General features: G+C 36.7%; 1 protein-coding gene across 4 annotated transcripts in view; it reads right to left on the reverse strand.

The window, feature by feature from the left end:
• Positions 1 to 277: 277 nt before the first annotated feature.
• APPL1 (adaptor protein, phosphotyrosine interacting with PH domain and leucine zipper 1) overlaps positions 278 to 17,198 on the reverse strand; it is a 32,412-nt gene continuing 15,491 nt past the window's right edge. For 2 of the 4 annotated variants that reach the window (XM_074879318.1, XM_074879317.1), the window contains exons 12-22: positions 16,555 to 16,597; positions 14,545 to 14,601; positions 12,660 to 12,751; positions 11,903 to 12,085; positions 9,541 to 9,590; positions 8,977 to 9,151; positions 8,837 to 8,873; positions 7,182 to 7,328; positions 6,880 to 6,930; positions 6,433 to 6,522; positions 278 to 5,835 (exon numbers count right to left, since the gene is read on the reverse strand). In XM_074879318.1, coding sequence (XP_074735419.1) covers positions 5,686 to 5,835; positions 6,433 to 6,522; positions 6,880 to 6,930; positions 7,182 to 7,328; positions 8,837 to 8,873; positions 8,977 to 9,151; positions 9,541 to 9,590; positions 11,903 to 12,085; positions 12,660 to 12,751; positions 14,545 to 14,601; positions 16,555 to 16,597 — 1,075 coding nt within the window. In that variant the 3' untranslated portion in view covers positions 278 to 5,685. The remainder of the gene's footprint in view (positions 5,836 to 6,432; positions 6,523 to 6,879; positions 6,931 to 7,181; positions 7,329 to 8,836; positions 8,874 to 8,976; positions 9,152 to 9,540; positions 9,591 to 11,902; positions 12,086 to 12,659; positions 12,752 to 14,544; positions 14,602 to 16,554; positions 16,598 to 17,198) is intronic. The other 2 variants (XR_012630264.1, XM_074879319.1) reach the window with 2 other exon arrangements.

A 17,198-nucleotide genomic window follows, 5' to 3' on the forward strand; every position in this document is an offset into this window, starting at 1 on the left:
TCTGCATCTCATGCACAGGTAGTGATATGTTTCATCCATTATGTATTTTGACTACCCTCTCTAGAACCAGGTTTTCCTTTCACAGTGCTGTTCGAAGGCATGTTTGCACGTTGTGGAGTTTCTCTTCATGTAGTTGGAGCTCAAGCTTTTGGAGCACCATCTGTCAGCCATCAGTTGTCCTAGGAAGTCTTACAAAGTACCCACAGCACACCTCTTCTTTCTAAAAACACTGCAGCTGTCAGTCTGTATTTTAGAAGAAAAAAGTTCCTCAACACAGTTGGCATTAGTAGTATTTATTCCTTCATTATCAAGTAAGCATAGATTTTATTTTTCTAGTTATACATGCATCTTTATCACAGAAGTTACATAATTCAAAAGTCTGCTTTTCCCCAGAAAAAACTACAAACCTTATAAAATACAAATTTAACCATAATGTAGTTATGACCCATTGATTTTTACATGGTGTTTATCATATAATAAACTAATGAAGCCCGCAAAGATACATATCAGTACCCATGAGAAGGGCTGTGCTGGTATAGCCTCTGTCCAGGTGAATTCTGGCCAGTGTCACAACCACAGCTCTGCTGCGTGCTACGCGCTGTCCTGGGACTACCCCACCCTGGGCACTGAACAGCCAGCTACCACGGTCAGGAGTTTCTTCTTCTAAGGTTCAGTCTTTGATTGTTGCAAAAATAAGTTATCAGTATTCCCAAGTACAATAACTTCCTCTGAGGTTATCTGGCTAATATGATTAAAATGAAGAGAATGGAGATACACTTTGACAACAGAGGGCTATAACTGCATGTTAAAACTTTGGTTAATGGCAGGGAATGCATCCTGGCACCAAAAATAGTACTTCTTGAAAGTCAGTATTATGAAAAACGAAGGAGGTTTTTGCATCAGTACAAATCCCACCCAGAAAGTTACTATAGTTAAGCTTTTATTTAATCTACAAAATGCTGAGTGAAGCCCTGGCATAATACGTTTACTATCCATGTTTCCAAGATTAAGACACAACACTCAAAGTTGACAAGTATGCCATTGGAGGGTTTTAGTACAGCTATTCAGGGAAAATGTGCAAGTCAGTCTCAAACATTGCAAAAATCACTTATACTTCACTAGAACAGGACCAGTCCAGAACATCATCGTAAGAATCTGACCACTCCACTCTATTATAAAAATGACCTGAAAGATTGTACAAAATCCTTGGCTTGCAATATAAACTTCATTAGGAATACAAGTGCATTCACAAGGACACACTGACTCAGTCTTGTCATGACAACTTAGATACCACTGTGGCAAGAAAAAAAGAATCCACTTACTGCTTAGTTAAAAAGAAAAGCCTTGGAGACTAGTTGACTTGCAAGGACTTTTGTTAAACAGAGCAACAGAAAGAATATAAAATATCAGCTCTTTCAGTTAGACTAGACAATATCTCTACTAGACTCACTAAGCAGTGGCAGGGTTTCTTTCTCTATGTGAATTATTTCCAAAATAACAAGAGACTATATTGTAACATAGTATTCTCTATTGGCTTCTCCTAAATTCTGTGCAACTAATTCATCTGAATTTACCTTAAACACATACACAGTCAAATTTGCTTCTTTATATCAATGTACATAGATCATATCTTCATAAATAGCTTCAGCTGTTTCAGGATTTTCCGCTCTGGGTTTACATCCATATAAAGATGAAATCTGACAGTATTGTAGTGGGAGAATATTCCTTAAGTATTACTTTACTGTTAGATAGTAAATTGTCTTGATATAGTTTCAAACCTAAACAGATTCAGGAAGTAATAGACTATCAAATTCAAGTTAGTGTACACTACCAGCCTGTAACCAGTTACATATGGCCAAGTTGTATAGGACTCTTAACTTGTCCTCTGATTTAAACTTGGAGAAATCTATTAGTAGCCATAGAGGAGTGCAAGGTATTAGCTGTAATGCAGTAAAATTCATACCCATAAGCACACTTTATATATTTTTATATTTATGCCATTACATACATAAAGAATGGACGTAGCTTGAAACAACTGACAGCAAGACTTGCTTGGTCTGCAGTGTGTAAATCTACATAGCGTCACAAACTTAATATCCCCTTACCTAAGGGGAAAAAATGTGGCAGGAACTAAGAGGCTGCAATTAGCAACATAAAAAGTTAGTCCTAAACACCACTGCTGATTCAGTACCTATGCCAAGTCACTTCAAAATCATGTACATGAAAGAGTACTTTAGGAGTGTCTGAAATACTGGCTGATGCACATGAAGCAAACTACAGCTTCAGCTGGAAGTGCCTGAAAGATCAGTCTGTAAGTAAAAGGCAAGAGGGAATATTAATCAGGAGAAATAAATTACAGGAGAGGAAACCAACCAGTCATCTATTTACAGCAATAAAATGCTCAGGTGGTGAAATCCTACTGCAGTAGTTCCCAGAAGAACATGAGGTGTTCATATTAAAAGTCATACTCTCAAGAAAAATACTATGCACACTAATTTTTTTTAATTAACAAAAATGTTTTCCGATTAAATAGTTCTAAACCTCATAGGAAAAGAGGTACCAAGTAGTTTTTTATTTTGGGGAGGAGGACATGAATAAAACCTCAGCAGCTATTTTTTGCCTTGAGGTAGTTCTACTTACAGAGCCATGTGCTCCTCCCCTTCAGCAGAACTCCTCAATTCTCACCCCACTGCTAACTCCTTGCACCATTCTCCTTTAACTTCCTCATCTCTTCTGACCTGCCATTTGCTCTTGCAGCTTTCAGCACTCTCCCAGATGCTTTTACATCTTTTTGCTCATATTACACCAGTGAAACTCCCTTAAGTAAGCAAAAATAACACCCTCATTTCATTCATGCATATCAATCTGTTTTCTTTAACCACTCTCTTCAATCATTTTTCCTTTTTTTTTTAGTGGTTAAGGTGAGAATCATCCAACACAAATGAAATGTACTTCACTCCTATGCTGTCTGGTTTAGAAAACTACATTTAACAGCATAGATGGAAAGCTTGACAAGCAAATGGAGTAATTCCAATCATGTATTGCTAAATCTGAAAAATCCCATATGACAGTAAATTCATCTGCCAACTTTATTCTCCAGCTTCCTTCCTCATCTTTGCAGATTTAAGTCTAAAACAGTAATGGTAGGCTTCAAGAAAAAATAGAGTAATTCAATTTTCTGGCATTTCTTCAATAAGGCTGATGCAAAATAGGCTACACCTCAGAAATGCTTTTTGCTGAGCTTGCTGATGTATTAACTGTCTTCCCTCCATAGCTCAGGCTACTGCGGCTAAACTGGTTAACACGTTAACCCTTACTCTGCCAAGCTGGGGGACTAGATTCTAGAAACTGGAGACCACCGATTTCATATTCTTCCTGTGCTGTTTCAAAACTACTTAGTCTTCAGCATGTACTTGAGGGAGATACAGTAAGACACAGCAACCTTGAGCTATGCTGTCATTATTTGCTAGAAAACAGAAATATCAGTAAGTAAAAACAAACAAAAAAAAAGAGAAAGAGACATGAACTGGAAGGATTTGTAGAGATAAAGTGGCTGCCATGCAACTATCTGTAAGCCTAGATTTAGGCACAAAAAGGGAAAAAGTTGGATTTGCTGCCTCTGTACTTTTCTGTTGGCAAGGATAAAAACAGTCTCTTGAGGATGAAAGCTGAGAATAGAAGACTATGTATGAAATAAAAATGCCACTCTTTTTAGAGAAAAGCCTCAGATTTGTCTGGTCCACGTGACAGTGTGCTAGCCAAGTTTGGCCACAGGGCAATGCCATTTGGCCTAACTGGGCAACAGCAAAAGCAGGTATTTCTGCAAGTGACTCGCTACTCCGGGGATGAAAAGTGTACTGGAACAGGAGTTGCTAACTGGGGAAGAGAACCTGGAGGCTCTCTGCTGCTCAGCCTCCCCCTCCCGCTCCTCTTTTCAGGCAGGGGGACTGAGACCCCTCCCAAGGCTGCCCAAGGCCACCCCCCACCCCCTGAGGCCGAGGCTGAGGCTGCGGGGCCAGCATGCTCTGGCTCCTGCTGCGGTAGCAGCCCCCGGGCAGCAGCCTCAGCAGGTCCTACCCAGGCCTGCGCCCTTCCCGTCCGACAGGAGCCAGGCCCAGGGAGCTGCTGTGTAGAAATCCCCATCTCCAGCATAAAGGGCAGGAGGGGAGTGAGGCCTCCAGCCAATGCCAGGACACTCCTGGGCACGAGGAGAGCCCTACAGCCCCCTCGCAGAGAGAGCCAGAGATTCCTCACCCGCTTACCAGCACTGAGCAACTCCAGCTATGAAGGGCTGGGCCATCACCAGCTGAGGGGGAGATACTCTGAAAATTGCTTCCATTCCTGGTCACCAGAACTGCCCTGCAACGAACTGTAAAACACTCATAACGGTGATATTATAACTTGGAGTATAAGTATATTCTTCTTTTTCTATATTTCCTGTTATGTTCATGCCACTATTAGAGAGATATCTTCTGTTCCACTGGATTTTAGTATTTATAGTAATTAGTGCAAAAATAAATATTTCTCTTCAAACAAGTTTTCTCTTCTGGATCAAAAGGTGAATGCACATTTAGTACTATACAAAATAAATATTACACAGGTATGGAACATGGAGTTCAGATTATAAGCTGTAAACAGACACTGCTTTGAAAAATGCTTTACGGGATTGACTCTAGGATGGAGGATTAGCATAGTCTCTTACTTCAGAACTAATATATTGTTTGCAAAATCAATTTCCATAAAAAGCCTTAAAGAGCCTCAGCTCATTTTCAGTAACCGTAGTGTACTGGTGGCAAGGCATTTACATATTCAGAAGATTTTTCAAATGATGGAATTCAAGATGTTCCTGCAACTCTTAAGTATGTTTTATAAAAAGTGAACTTAAAGGCTTACAGCATTTTATTACATGTACTGGGGAAAAACCAAGAACATGGCACTTGTGCTACAAGAATATATACATTATTCTTATCATTTGATAAGGAATGCTTTATACATTCCTCATGCAGCAAAGTGCAACTGCATCTCATCAGCTCTTATCTAGGTCTGACAGTATTTCTTCTCCTGTTGAAAGAAGTCTTTCAGCATTATATTCACCAAAAAAATCAACACAGTATCATACAGTGCAATATGAAACAAAAATTAAGACCTTTCTGTCTAGAACTATTGCACATCTCACTGATGTTAATAAGGATTTTTCTTTCTAAATCTAAGAACAGTTATGTGCAACAAATTAGGTAAAGCTTAGCACTGTCTTATTTAGACATCCACTTTTGTTTCCAGCAAGGTGTTCTCCATACTGCAGTGTAAAGAACAAATTTCAGTGTACTGCTGAAGTCCAATGAGAGTTTTAAGTTTTGCTTCAAGAGCAGTCAATTGCACAGAGAGGTAAGTGGGGAAAAAAACCCACAGGTTTTTTCCATACTGCAGAGAAGCCTTGAGAAAACATAACTTTGTAATAAACATGGTACCATCACCACGCTTCATCTGCATACAGAAGAGAAACTGTACTGACATGAAAATGGAAATCACTTAATTGAGAAAGAAAAATCAAGGCAGAAGAGGGTCTACATATTGTGAAGTCCTTTACATAAACAACAGACCCTCCACCTACATTTCACTTCTTGTGGAACTTGTGCCATTTCACCTGACATATCCATGACGCCAATCTTAATCAAGTAGGCAACCTTAGGCTTCAGATTCTCTCTTCTTCTTTCCATCTTCTCCTAAATCACTGTCTTCAGACTGGCTGCTGCTAAGGACTACAAATTGTCCTTCTCCACTGCTCTGGTTTGATCTGCTGGAAGCGGCGATCAACCGGCTTTGCTCCTCTAAATCCTAATTTGAGAAGGAGGGGTTGGGAAAGCAGAAAAAGAATATTAACTTTAAGCCTTCTACAATTGAAACAGGACATGTTTATTATGATCTCTAAACTATCTTTTAACACTATCAGTGGACAGACTTCTGTACAGAGGGAATTAAAAGATTGAATAGGAAACCAAAACATTTCCATTTCAGTACAGCTGGCGTTAGAACAGCAAACACATTAACACACCTGTGCCTGTAACCCACAAAACACAACAGGTCAGAACAAGCGTCTTCAGCTGCAGCCTGCTCCCTCCTGCCCCCTCCTCACTGTGTGACTGAACCCTTGTCAGCAAATGAAATTATTCTGGGCCTGTGATAGGTGTGCCTTCAAGCACCACTCTTAAGTATTCCTATAAAGACCTTTTGTGGTTTACCTCCTCAGAAGAGCTCTTTCTAAAAACTACTATACAAAGTTATACAAAACCTGCACAGGAAATACTTCTAATAATTAACTCCATAATGTTCTATGAACTTGTACTAACGAATGTGATAGTGGAGCTTGGAATACAATACTGCAATAGAAAGTAAGCAGAAAAAAGAGTATTAAAAAATAATGATGAAATGTACCTTTTCAATTTGTTTTTGTTTATTCAGTTCTTTTTGTTGCTTCTCTTTGACTCTGTCTATTTCTTTCTGCTTTTCCGAGGCTTTTCGATCCTAAATGGCAAAAATGTAAATAAAGGAAGTAACAACAGCCTAAGATGTTTGATACAGTACTGATTTATATGAGTTTGCTCAAAACTGTTATACCACTGCTTTGATTATTCTTCTTTTAAGGGACTGGTATGTTTGTTAAAGGTAGCAAGCTGAATCCTATCTTGAATATTGTTCCACAGTAGACATTGGTCAGTTGTCTTATCTTGGGTTTAAATTCTAGAAAACCAATCCCTTAAAATACACCACAACAGTATTACAGCATCTATAAACATCTTGCAGAATATATTCTATTACACATATTATATATACTCTCTCCCTTCCATTCACCAGTATCCCTTGCCCCAAAAAGATTCTTACCAGTTCTGCATGAAAAGCTATCTGTTTTGCCAGTCCAACAGAGTCACAAATCTAAAGACAAAACAGATTGGAAATAATCAAAAAGACTAATACAAATGCCTTTAAAACTAAGCCAGATTCCCAAATCAGGTATAATAGCATATTAAAGCACTTGCAGGTACTTAGACTGTCAGGTTTAACTGTTTTTCAGTACATTAACAAAATACTCTCCCACAGAAATCCCTTAGACAGCTTGAATGGATCTAAGGTCTCGGAATCCACATCAGGTTCAAAACTAATACAAGTATAACCATCACCAATACCTTTTCCCCTTCATTATTTGATTCAAATATATAGCAGATGGAAGTTTGGCGGCTCTCAACTCTCCCTCCTGAAGTTCTAAGCACAAATCCAAAAAGGCGCTTATTCTCCTGGTGCGTAGCATACAAGACTACATTGGGCAAAGGAAACTGCCAAAAGGATCAAATATGGAGGTATTAAAACTGGTTCCAAATACTTGCTGTATGAGGTTTCAATACATTGCACATTAGTTACTTCAGTATCATAAATGCACAACCACACCAGAAGTTACAACCTGACCAAACATGTAATTACAAAACACAAACAGTAAAAAACAAGCATTAAATCATTCAAAAGATAGGAAAACTTCTAAAAACACACTCCATGTAAGAAAAGGAGACCACTTTTGCAATGCAAATCAGTCATCTTTCTAAGTGTGAACAGTCCTTCTCTTTATTTTCTTTAAAGACACATCATTCATACAAATTACATTTGTGACTAAGATTTCAGTATAGGCACTACTTCTCCAAAACCTTTATTGCAATTAGTTCAGCTCTCCTGAATTACATACCCAAGGAAAAAAAAAAAAAAAAAGAAAAATAAAACCAAAATGAACAAACCACATATCCTCATTAGTTTGCTACAATAAAACTATTTTGCGTTCTTATTCCTAAAAAAAGGGGGGACTTAGAAATTTCAATTGTATCTTTTTAAGACTTACCAAAGGATGAGTTGTTAAATTCTGAAAGCCCCTACTACAGCTGTTATAAACTGACAGGATGAGTTTTTCCTAACCTTAAATGTACACATTTAGAATACTGGACATGCACTCAGTTGATACATCTCACCTGTAAAAGCTTACAGCTTTGGGGCAGTTTTGAACTTAATGCCACAAAGATAAAGAAAGAAAAAAAACACTACTTGAAATATCAAGACATTTTCACATGCTTAGGATTTCCTTTTATGGAAATGAAAGTAATTCAGAGTCCCTGAAAAACCGAATGTTTTTAAAAGAAGACCTGAAGACATGAAATGGCAGACCATAAATTGTGCATAATAAAGAAGAGGGGGAGCGGGGAACAGTTTTGAAACATGAAAAATAAAGACTGCTATTACTAAAGAATTAAGCTGGCCTTATTTGATATCCTAAGAAGAATTCCACTTATTTCTTTCAAGTGCATTTATTATACAGAAGAAAAAAAAAACCAAAATCAGAAATCATACACCACTCTCAGTGCAATTATACATTAAAAAACAAAAACCCAAAACAAAACAAAAAAACCCTGAACGCCAAGCAAACCCTTTCGGACTTCAGAACTAATTTGACTCCAACCCTCATGTTACCCCTCTACTGACAATATAAATGTTTATAATCAAACACACTGTTAAAATACAATGATCTGTTTTCCTGATATTTTACCCTATTAAATTGGGGGAGGGGAAAAGTTTCAAAAGCCTATTTGACCTATTGAAATCACTTCCCTTAAACCTGATTTGCTGGTGTTTTTCTGTCTATTTTTAAATGTATGCATTAGTCTCCTAATTTCAGTGGAAATTCATCTGGTAATCTCATGCTTTCAGTGATTTTTGCTAACATCTAATAATATCTAATAATATTATTTTTCAGTTAGAAGAATTACATTGCTGAGTATTTATCTTAAAATGTAAAGTTACTTACTCGTAGTCTTGTAACTTGTGTCTGTGGATCAATTAACCTAAAAATTTGTTTTTAAAAACAAACCAGAAAGTAAATTTTACCAAAGTGAAAGCAGATCATTCCGTAAATAAACACAAGTAGAAGTCAGAAAGCAAACTTACTTTAAACAGTCACAAGTGACTAATAAATGTGATTCTGTCATCCTGAAAACGTTATGGATGGCACGAGCTGCTAGTATTTGACGCATTGTTTCATAAACAACATCTGGACTTTCATCAGATTTCACCTCCATAGAGCCAAGAAATCTTACAATAAATAGCTGGTGAAGAATTGAATCTAAGACAAAGAAAAGTATTGGGAAAAAGTGAACTTCATTTTGGGTTTTCTATTTCAAACCAGAGATGAACTGAAGTCAGGAAAACTCCAAACTTCTAATAACTTTTAAAGAGATTGCCCGTGCTTATAAATTAGAGGTAGAATTACTAAACAGCAAGTTACACATCTTTTCATTTGGTTTAATGAATACAAAAGATGCAATGAATTATTTTTAAAACAGACTTTCAGATAGTAGCCTGATTTAACTCATCTAATACATTGCTTTGCTGATGTAACTAAGCATTCTAAAACTGGTGTTAAATTAGAACAGGGAAGCTATAGATGAAAATAGAAAAATAATTTTCAAATTCTGTTTTTTAATTTGCATTGAAATAAAATTTTTGTTTTACCTTCTGTTTCAGATTTTGAGCCTCCAGATTCACCAAAAGGATTTGTGCGTCTATTAAAAAATGAAAACATTAAACCACGAGTCAGATTACAAGAACCACTGATGAATGATCTAGTAGTCTCATGCTGCATCAAATAAGAACATGTAATGATTTCACAGACTTTGAAATCCGGAGGAATGTATGATAAATCATAAGGACAAGCAATTTAATCAGGAATTAGATATAAATTGCTATATTTGAGGGCTCAAATTATGGGAAACATACCAGATATTATTGTCCTATTGCTTCCATAGAGACTTTTGCTCACATGGTATTTTTTTTTATATCTGAATTAAGCCCAAGTCAAAACCTTGTTAATATTTGAAAAGGTAATAGTTTTAGGGGATGAAATTTCACAGAACAGCTTCAGGAAATACCACCAAAAGCTAGTCCTGTCAGGACTCTATAGGAGCACCACACTTCTCATCACTGTCTCAAGTTGTTGAATTACTTACTGAAGAGAAGTCACTGGTTTTGTTTCAAATGCAGCTTTCTGAAAACATCACTGGGGTTTTACTCCTAGAGGGTCAAGAGAAACGTGGCTATTTCTGGCTCTCAGAGACAGAATTGCTATCAGTTACAATGAAAAGTGAAAATACTCTAGGCTTCCAAGTCTACATTTTCCAAAAGCAGTAAAGCAATGCTGAAAAGAGTATGGGAAATGGGCACATTTTATTCAGAACTTCTAAAGAGGCAAAAGCCCTTTCTCTCTGGCTAACTGGTAGCTGAAAAACTATTATCAGGGGTTAGTAAACTTCAAATTAGGTTTTATAGGGGAGTAGTGAATGTGTCACCTCTCAATAGTCAGTGTTCTAACGGCAAGTTTCAGAACTAAGAGAAAAAAAGTCACTCCTGTTCAGTTCCATGTCATACTGACTGCCAGTTTTATTTTATCAGTGAAGTCTTTTAACTAAGAGATGTCTAGTTTAAAGTAATAAAATTGTTCTAGATTGCACTCTGAAGTCAAGATGGCATTGCTACAATGTTTATATAACATGGACTCAATCAAGAATCATCCCATTAAATGTTGACCTGTGTAAATACACTAAAGGGAAATTCTATTAACATCTTCTGTTGCTCAGACTTTTATTGTTGTTTACGGTTAGACTGGAACAGTAAATGCAAAATCTCACAGGATCTCTCAAAAGGCAAAAATAAAATTTAAATACAATGTCATCAGTATCAGAAACTAAGGAAAGTCTTTTCTTTTTTTAATAATACTTCTAAAGTAGCATGTTGTCTATCTGTATGAACACTGCAGTTCTTTGTTGACAGTGATGGTTAATTGAAAATACTGACCACAACTCTATCATTCCTACTATGAAAAACATGATTTTCTAGAATGGAGTTATAACTGATGACATGAATTTAGCTGAAGTATTAACCTTTCCACTTCCTGGTATACAGTTCAAGTCTATTTTAAGTCAATAAATACTCAAGGATCTAGCTAGTCAACTGATTATCCTGCTATACCAAACAACAACAAAAAGAAAACTGTCAACAACAACAAAAAACCTTGAATATATATAAATTTAACTCTTATGAATCTGTGAGGTGCAACTGAAAATTCTAGTATTTTTCTAGAGGGCAGGGGGTTACAACACATTATTGTGACTAGAGTCATTAAATTAGTTTTCAGCTTTCTGGCTTTTTTTGTTGTTAAGAGCAGCTGGATCTGCAGATATGTTTTCTTAATATCTGAATTTTGTACATATAATTCCAGAAATGCAGTGCAGATTTATAGGTTTTTATTATTAGAGTGGGATGTTTACAAAAAAACAAGTAGGAGAAAATGTTTTTATGTTTTGGGAGGAGCTCTTAGACAATTTTAACTTGTCTGTATATGAGATTACTCTAGAAGCCTAGATCATTTTCACTCACCTTTCAGGTTAAGAAGAGTGTCATCGTATGCCATCATCACCTGGAGGCAGGGCTACCAAATTTCTCTTGAGTTTCCAAGAGGAAATAACCCAAGCTGCTGGGTGAGCAAGCAATAGGAAAGGAAAATACTTTGTGAAACTGAAAGATTAAAATAAATCAATAAATTAAAGCATTAGCTGTTAAAGCAAGAAAAGCTGCTGCTAAATAGAAAACTACACCTTGAATCTAGTGCATGTAATTAAGCCATTATTTTACAACTCTCTGTAACAATTAAAAAAATTGTTTTGCTCTGCTGGCCACTGCAAATTTTGTGATGTGAGGCAGTGCAAAGGCAATGTGTGTTTTGGAGCTGCAGCCTAAACATGGTTTTCTTGTTTGTTTGTTTTTAAACTAATAAGATTAACTTTAGGATTTTTTTTTTCCTTCTCTTTACATTGCCTACCTGCCCGACTGCCCTGAAGATTTTGCTTGACCAGGCAGATCTTCACTAACTGGAGATATTATGTCAAATTGTATAGGAGTATCAGGGGCAACAAGTGAATCCAAGGAAAGTGCCGATAAAGCTGCTGATTCAGATCCCAGTGACCCTGTGCTGCTAGTCCGAGCTGCAGGAGGACGAGATTGTCTAAAACAAAACAGAAAGATCAAAATGAAGATATCTTCATTTCAGGTTGGTTGATAATAAATCAAACCATATGGGAGACCGATGCAATATTCCAAAACCTGGATGTAAAACAAAACAAAAACTAAAAACCTGAAGATGATCAAGGTATAGTAAACAAATATGGAATCTAAGTTCCTAGTCAAGTTTAAGTAAGTTACTACTTTCATTAATAATTGCATCGGACTGTATTATACTTCATGTATGATTATATGTTGATGTTAAAACAATCTGAGGACTGCTTCCAGGAGTTGGACACATTAAGAAAAATCTCATTGTGAATTTATAGAACAAACCAGACATAGGACGCAGGCAACACAAATGTCTAGTCAGCTGGAAATCTGGATTACTTGTAACAGTGAATGCTAAACAATGCTAAAAAGGTGAGTTCAAGAATTTTTCCTCTAGCCTATCAAAGATTTCATTCTGAACATAGAAAGTTTCGTTGTTTGCTTGGGCTTTTTTTTTCTCCTGGAACTTTATCCAGGATTCTCTTTGTAGATGTGCTCTTCAAGTGACCTGTAGTTCATTAACTTACACAGTTGGCCGCATGCTCTCATGCCTCTGCTGAAAGGAAGGAGATGGAGTAACAGCCTCCAGAGCTGACTGATTTACACGTGCAGCAATTTCCTGCAACAGAGAGATGGGGGGGGGGGGAACAAAACCCCATTTTCCTCAGAATAAACTTTTAATATTTTAGTTTTATTTATATGCAATTGACAGAAGTTATAAACTCAACCCTTTGTGAGAATCTTACAATCCTAAATTTTCACTAACATAGTTGCAGTATTTTCTTCTAACTTGCAACACATTTCCTGCTGTTCACTTCCTAAATTTAAATAAATGCACTTGCTTTATGATACTGCAAATGTTAATAAAAGTCAGGAATAGACGAAAGTCCCAATGATAAGTCTGACAAAATAAGCAAATGTAGCCAGGAAGAAAAAGAAAAATCTCATTTGAGAAATGCAGTCCTCAACTACTAACTGAAAAACATGAAGGTTCAAAAGTCTGCACTTGAAATTTGGGAACACTTAAATGTTTCTGAAAAACCAAGACATGAACAACTATCAACTAAGAAATATGCAACAGTGTTATTTGAGCAAATTATGAGCCATTTACAGTTGAAGAATTCCATTTTAATCTTTCATTGAAATCACTAATCCTGAAGTATAAGTATTTAATGTTGACAGCTTTACTTCATGGGGTAAAGCCAATAGTAAAAGTCCTTGAGGAAAGAGGATTTTTGGAGAGGGAAGGTGCAGGAGACAAAACAATCAAGAAGCAACATTTTGTGTGAGCGTATGACTCTGAAAATGAGAATGTAAAGTCATTGGAAAGTGAGCAGAAGGCACTAACACCGAGGTGTAAATTCACTGATGTAAGGCAGCTGCACCTGTTTACACCAGGACTAAACTGAACCTCAGCTGCATATTCATCAGAACATGGGCTTCAGGTAACTGAGCTCTGCACTACTTTCTTTCTCATCCGTATAGTTAACTTAGACAGTCAGCCAGGTACTTGTATTATCTACAAAGTTACGTTTAGTTCCTACACCAAAAACTGGCATGACGCACTTTTCCGTTTCACCTTGATCTTCCAGATCATTTGGCCAGAGCCTGGTGTGACGTGGTTGAATGATGAATTCCTGTATTATTGAACACGCTGCCTGCTGATTGCTCTACCTACAGGTCTCATCTCTGCTATATGATCACTGGAAAGTTCCCTCTCCAATAACCTCAATAACCTGTTCCAGACCTCAGCAGGGACATCAGGGAGTACAATTTCACTTTCAACACACTTTATATATAGATAAATGCTCTGCTATAAAACAGATTTTGTTGGGCCTATTCCCCTAATTTAGTAAGTAAAAATCACTATATAAGTTTGTATCAATATGATTTACTATATAAATATAAATGTAGACCATATAAATGACATGAATGTACTTACCAAAATTCTCTACATGAAACAAATAATCAATTTCCAACTCTTCAAAAGGCAAATAACTCTTTCATCAAGTGAAAACGTGTTTTTCCTACAAAATTGCTACACTCATGAGATTCATATTCATAGGGTTGTCAGTTCCCTCTGGTAGAAATTAAATGTATCCATCCAAATATTTGTCGTATTAGTTTGTAACTAAATATCATATGGAAACTACAAATACAGGATCCTGAAGATGTCAAAAAATTATACCAAATATAAAAAACTCACATATTTTTAGTGCTTTCTGTATAAGCATTTAGATGAAGGAGATAACGGACTATATGCTTTCATACCATGGAAAGCTTATAATTAGACATGTAGGAAGTACTCAACTTAATTCTATGCTATCCAATTAGATCCAGTTGATCTCTTTTAATTTTGTGCATATCTACATCTTAACATATCACTGATACTATAAACTTTAGTAAAGTTACCTCAGGGTTTTCACTTAGATATATCTGTTTAGATATGTTGTTTATGGTGCATATCCACTGAAAGAGAGAGAAAAGAAAAAAATTTATTTTTCACAGTATTTTAACAAACTTGATTAATACCAGTTGGCTAGTTTCAGCATTTTTCCCACTTTAGGGAGCCAAACCAGTATTCTGCACACCCAGCTTGTCATTAAATTCGCTATCTGTGTACTGCACCTTACAATATCACATTTTACTTGAAAAAATTATTAGTCACACTAAAGATCAAAACTAAAGCACGCTTAAATCATGACTCTAAGAAATTTAAAAAAAAAAAATAAATCAGGATTCTCTCTATTCCATTATTCTGTGACTGCAGATGACATTGTTTCCTTAAACCATTACAAAGAATCCATCTGCCTTTTGTGGAATTTGCCCATTTCTTGCATATGTAAGCTAGAATCTGTTTTCTCCCTGTGCTATGGAAAATCATCTGCTCCTGCTCCTTGCTTTTCAACTCTTCTCCAAAGGAGAAAACTAACTGTGTTATGTATACTGCCAGTGCTGCTCCACTGAACCCCAGCTTGTTGTTAGGGTTGTCTATCTGTTGTTAGCTATCTAAAAGACAGCACAGCACCTGCAGCCCAGAAAATCACACATCTGAGCTGCTAAAGCTGACTATAAACTCCCTTCCTCCAGTGAGGCATCTGAGGGCAAACGTTTCAGAGTTAGGCTATTAGCCAACTTCAACAGATCAAACAAACCAGGGCCAACCTGACACAGCACAGCTAAAAACCTCAGAAATATCATAAAAGGTCATTTTATATCAATGTAACATTGAAGATTGCAGAGGAATTGGAATGCAGCTGAAAGTACCATATTTTATATATTTCCTTACCCAACTGCTAGTCCAAACACATTTTAAATCAACAGTGCTTTTAAAACATTTTCTTTCCCATCCCACCCCTTACTGAGAAGTCTATATTGAATAATAATGCAAACAGACACACCTTTTTAATTAACAAATACTTTATATCACTTACTACATCTGTTCCTTTGTTTCTGGACAAATCTGACTATTCATAGACTATGAATGTAATGAATCTGTAAGTTTGGCCCATCTTTACAAGCCTTTGGAAAGCTGTAAAAGGCTGTCCAAATAAAACATAAATTCCAGTAACTAGAACCTTCTCTGTTAGACCAGTACAAGCCTATAACACTAGGCTATTATTTGCAAAAAGTCTAGAGAAATTTTTTATTTTCACCTCTAGAGAAAGCTAAATAAAGTAGGGAAAAGATATCCCTGCTGGACTACTAGGTTTTTTTCCATTTCCTTTTCGCATCAGTATTTGCTATAACATAGAAGTTTGCTACCTAGTGTTTGAATACTGACATTTCTCAGCTGGTATTCACCCATTGCACGGGCCAGTAAATCTGCATCACCAGACTTAGCAGCTATTTGGAAACAGGGATCACAAGCAGCTTTGAAAGCAGTCCAAAAGCAAATTATTTCACATTTCTTGATTCAACTTGTTCATGAAGTATAAATGTGTTTTCCATAATGCATCAGGGGTAGAAAACCAGTGTTTCCTCATTTCTCAGCTGCCTGTATCATTATCTGTGTCCTAACCTAAGACTTCCTCTAGCTTCCATTCCTGACAAGCAGGTAGGAAGAAGGAAGGTTAGGAAGGAAGGAACGAGAAGAAGGAGAAGCAGCATTTGTCAAGATTCCATTACTGCTAGCTATTCTGATGTGGGCTTTTTTTTTTTTTTCTCTTCTTTTTCCCTTTCTTCTGTAATACTGAAAAGGACTTGGTGGCGATCATAACTGCATTTTTTTCTCTAGGATTTAAACACAGTAATATTTTGGCAGAATTCTTGAAACCTGTCATTATGGATAGAATGAGTTAAAAGTTCACTGCTTACTACCTAGAGAACATAAAATGAGCATTCCAATTATTGTAACAAATGTATTCCTTCTGTGCAACAGAAAATCATTGCACTCCATGCAAACCTCCTATAAAAGCTTACCTCTTCATAATCTTTTTTACTCTCTGCCTGTAAGATTGAAGACCTGAAAGATGAAAACGGACAAGGCAATTTTGTCTATTTAAAATGTCTCACAAATACATTCAGACAGGAAACTCCATTTTCATGTTTGTACGCTGCACAACAAATTAAGAAAGGCTGACGATTCCATATACGTGCTGAGTGCAGTCAACATTTAATTGGCGGGGGCGGGGCGGGCGGCACAGAATCAGAATCACAGAATCATTCAGGTTGGAAGAGACCCTTGGGATCATCAAGTCCAACCATCAGCCCTACTCTACAAGGTTCTCCCCTACACCATATCACCCAACATCTCATCCAAACGACCCTTAAACACATCCAGGGATGGTGACTCCACGACTCCACCACCTCCCTGGGCAGCCTATTCCACTGTCTGACCACTCTTTCTACGTTTTCATTTCAATTGAAAATAGAAAAAGAACAAAATTCTAATTGTGCCCATGTAATACTTAAGCACTCACAAAATGCAGTAATACACAACTGTAAACTGATTATGGTAATTTTATTCTGAAATACTATTCAGCTATGTTACAGAGCTTATAAACAAAAACCCAGACATTACAAAGTTAAAAAGACATCCCATACTTTGCTTCTAAATACCCCCA

The sequence above is a fragment of the Strix uralensis genome, chromosome 10 (assembly GCF_047716275.1).
Source record: "Strix uralensis isolate ZFMK-TIS-50842 chromosome 10, bStrUra1, whole genome shotgun sequence".
Classification (NCBI taxonomy): Eukaryota; Metazoa; Chordata; class Aves; order Strigiformes; family Strigidae; genus Strix; species Strix uralensis.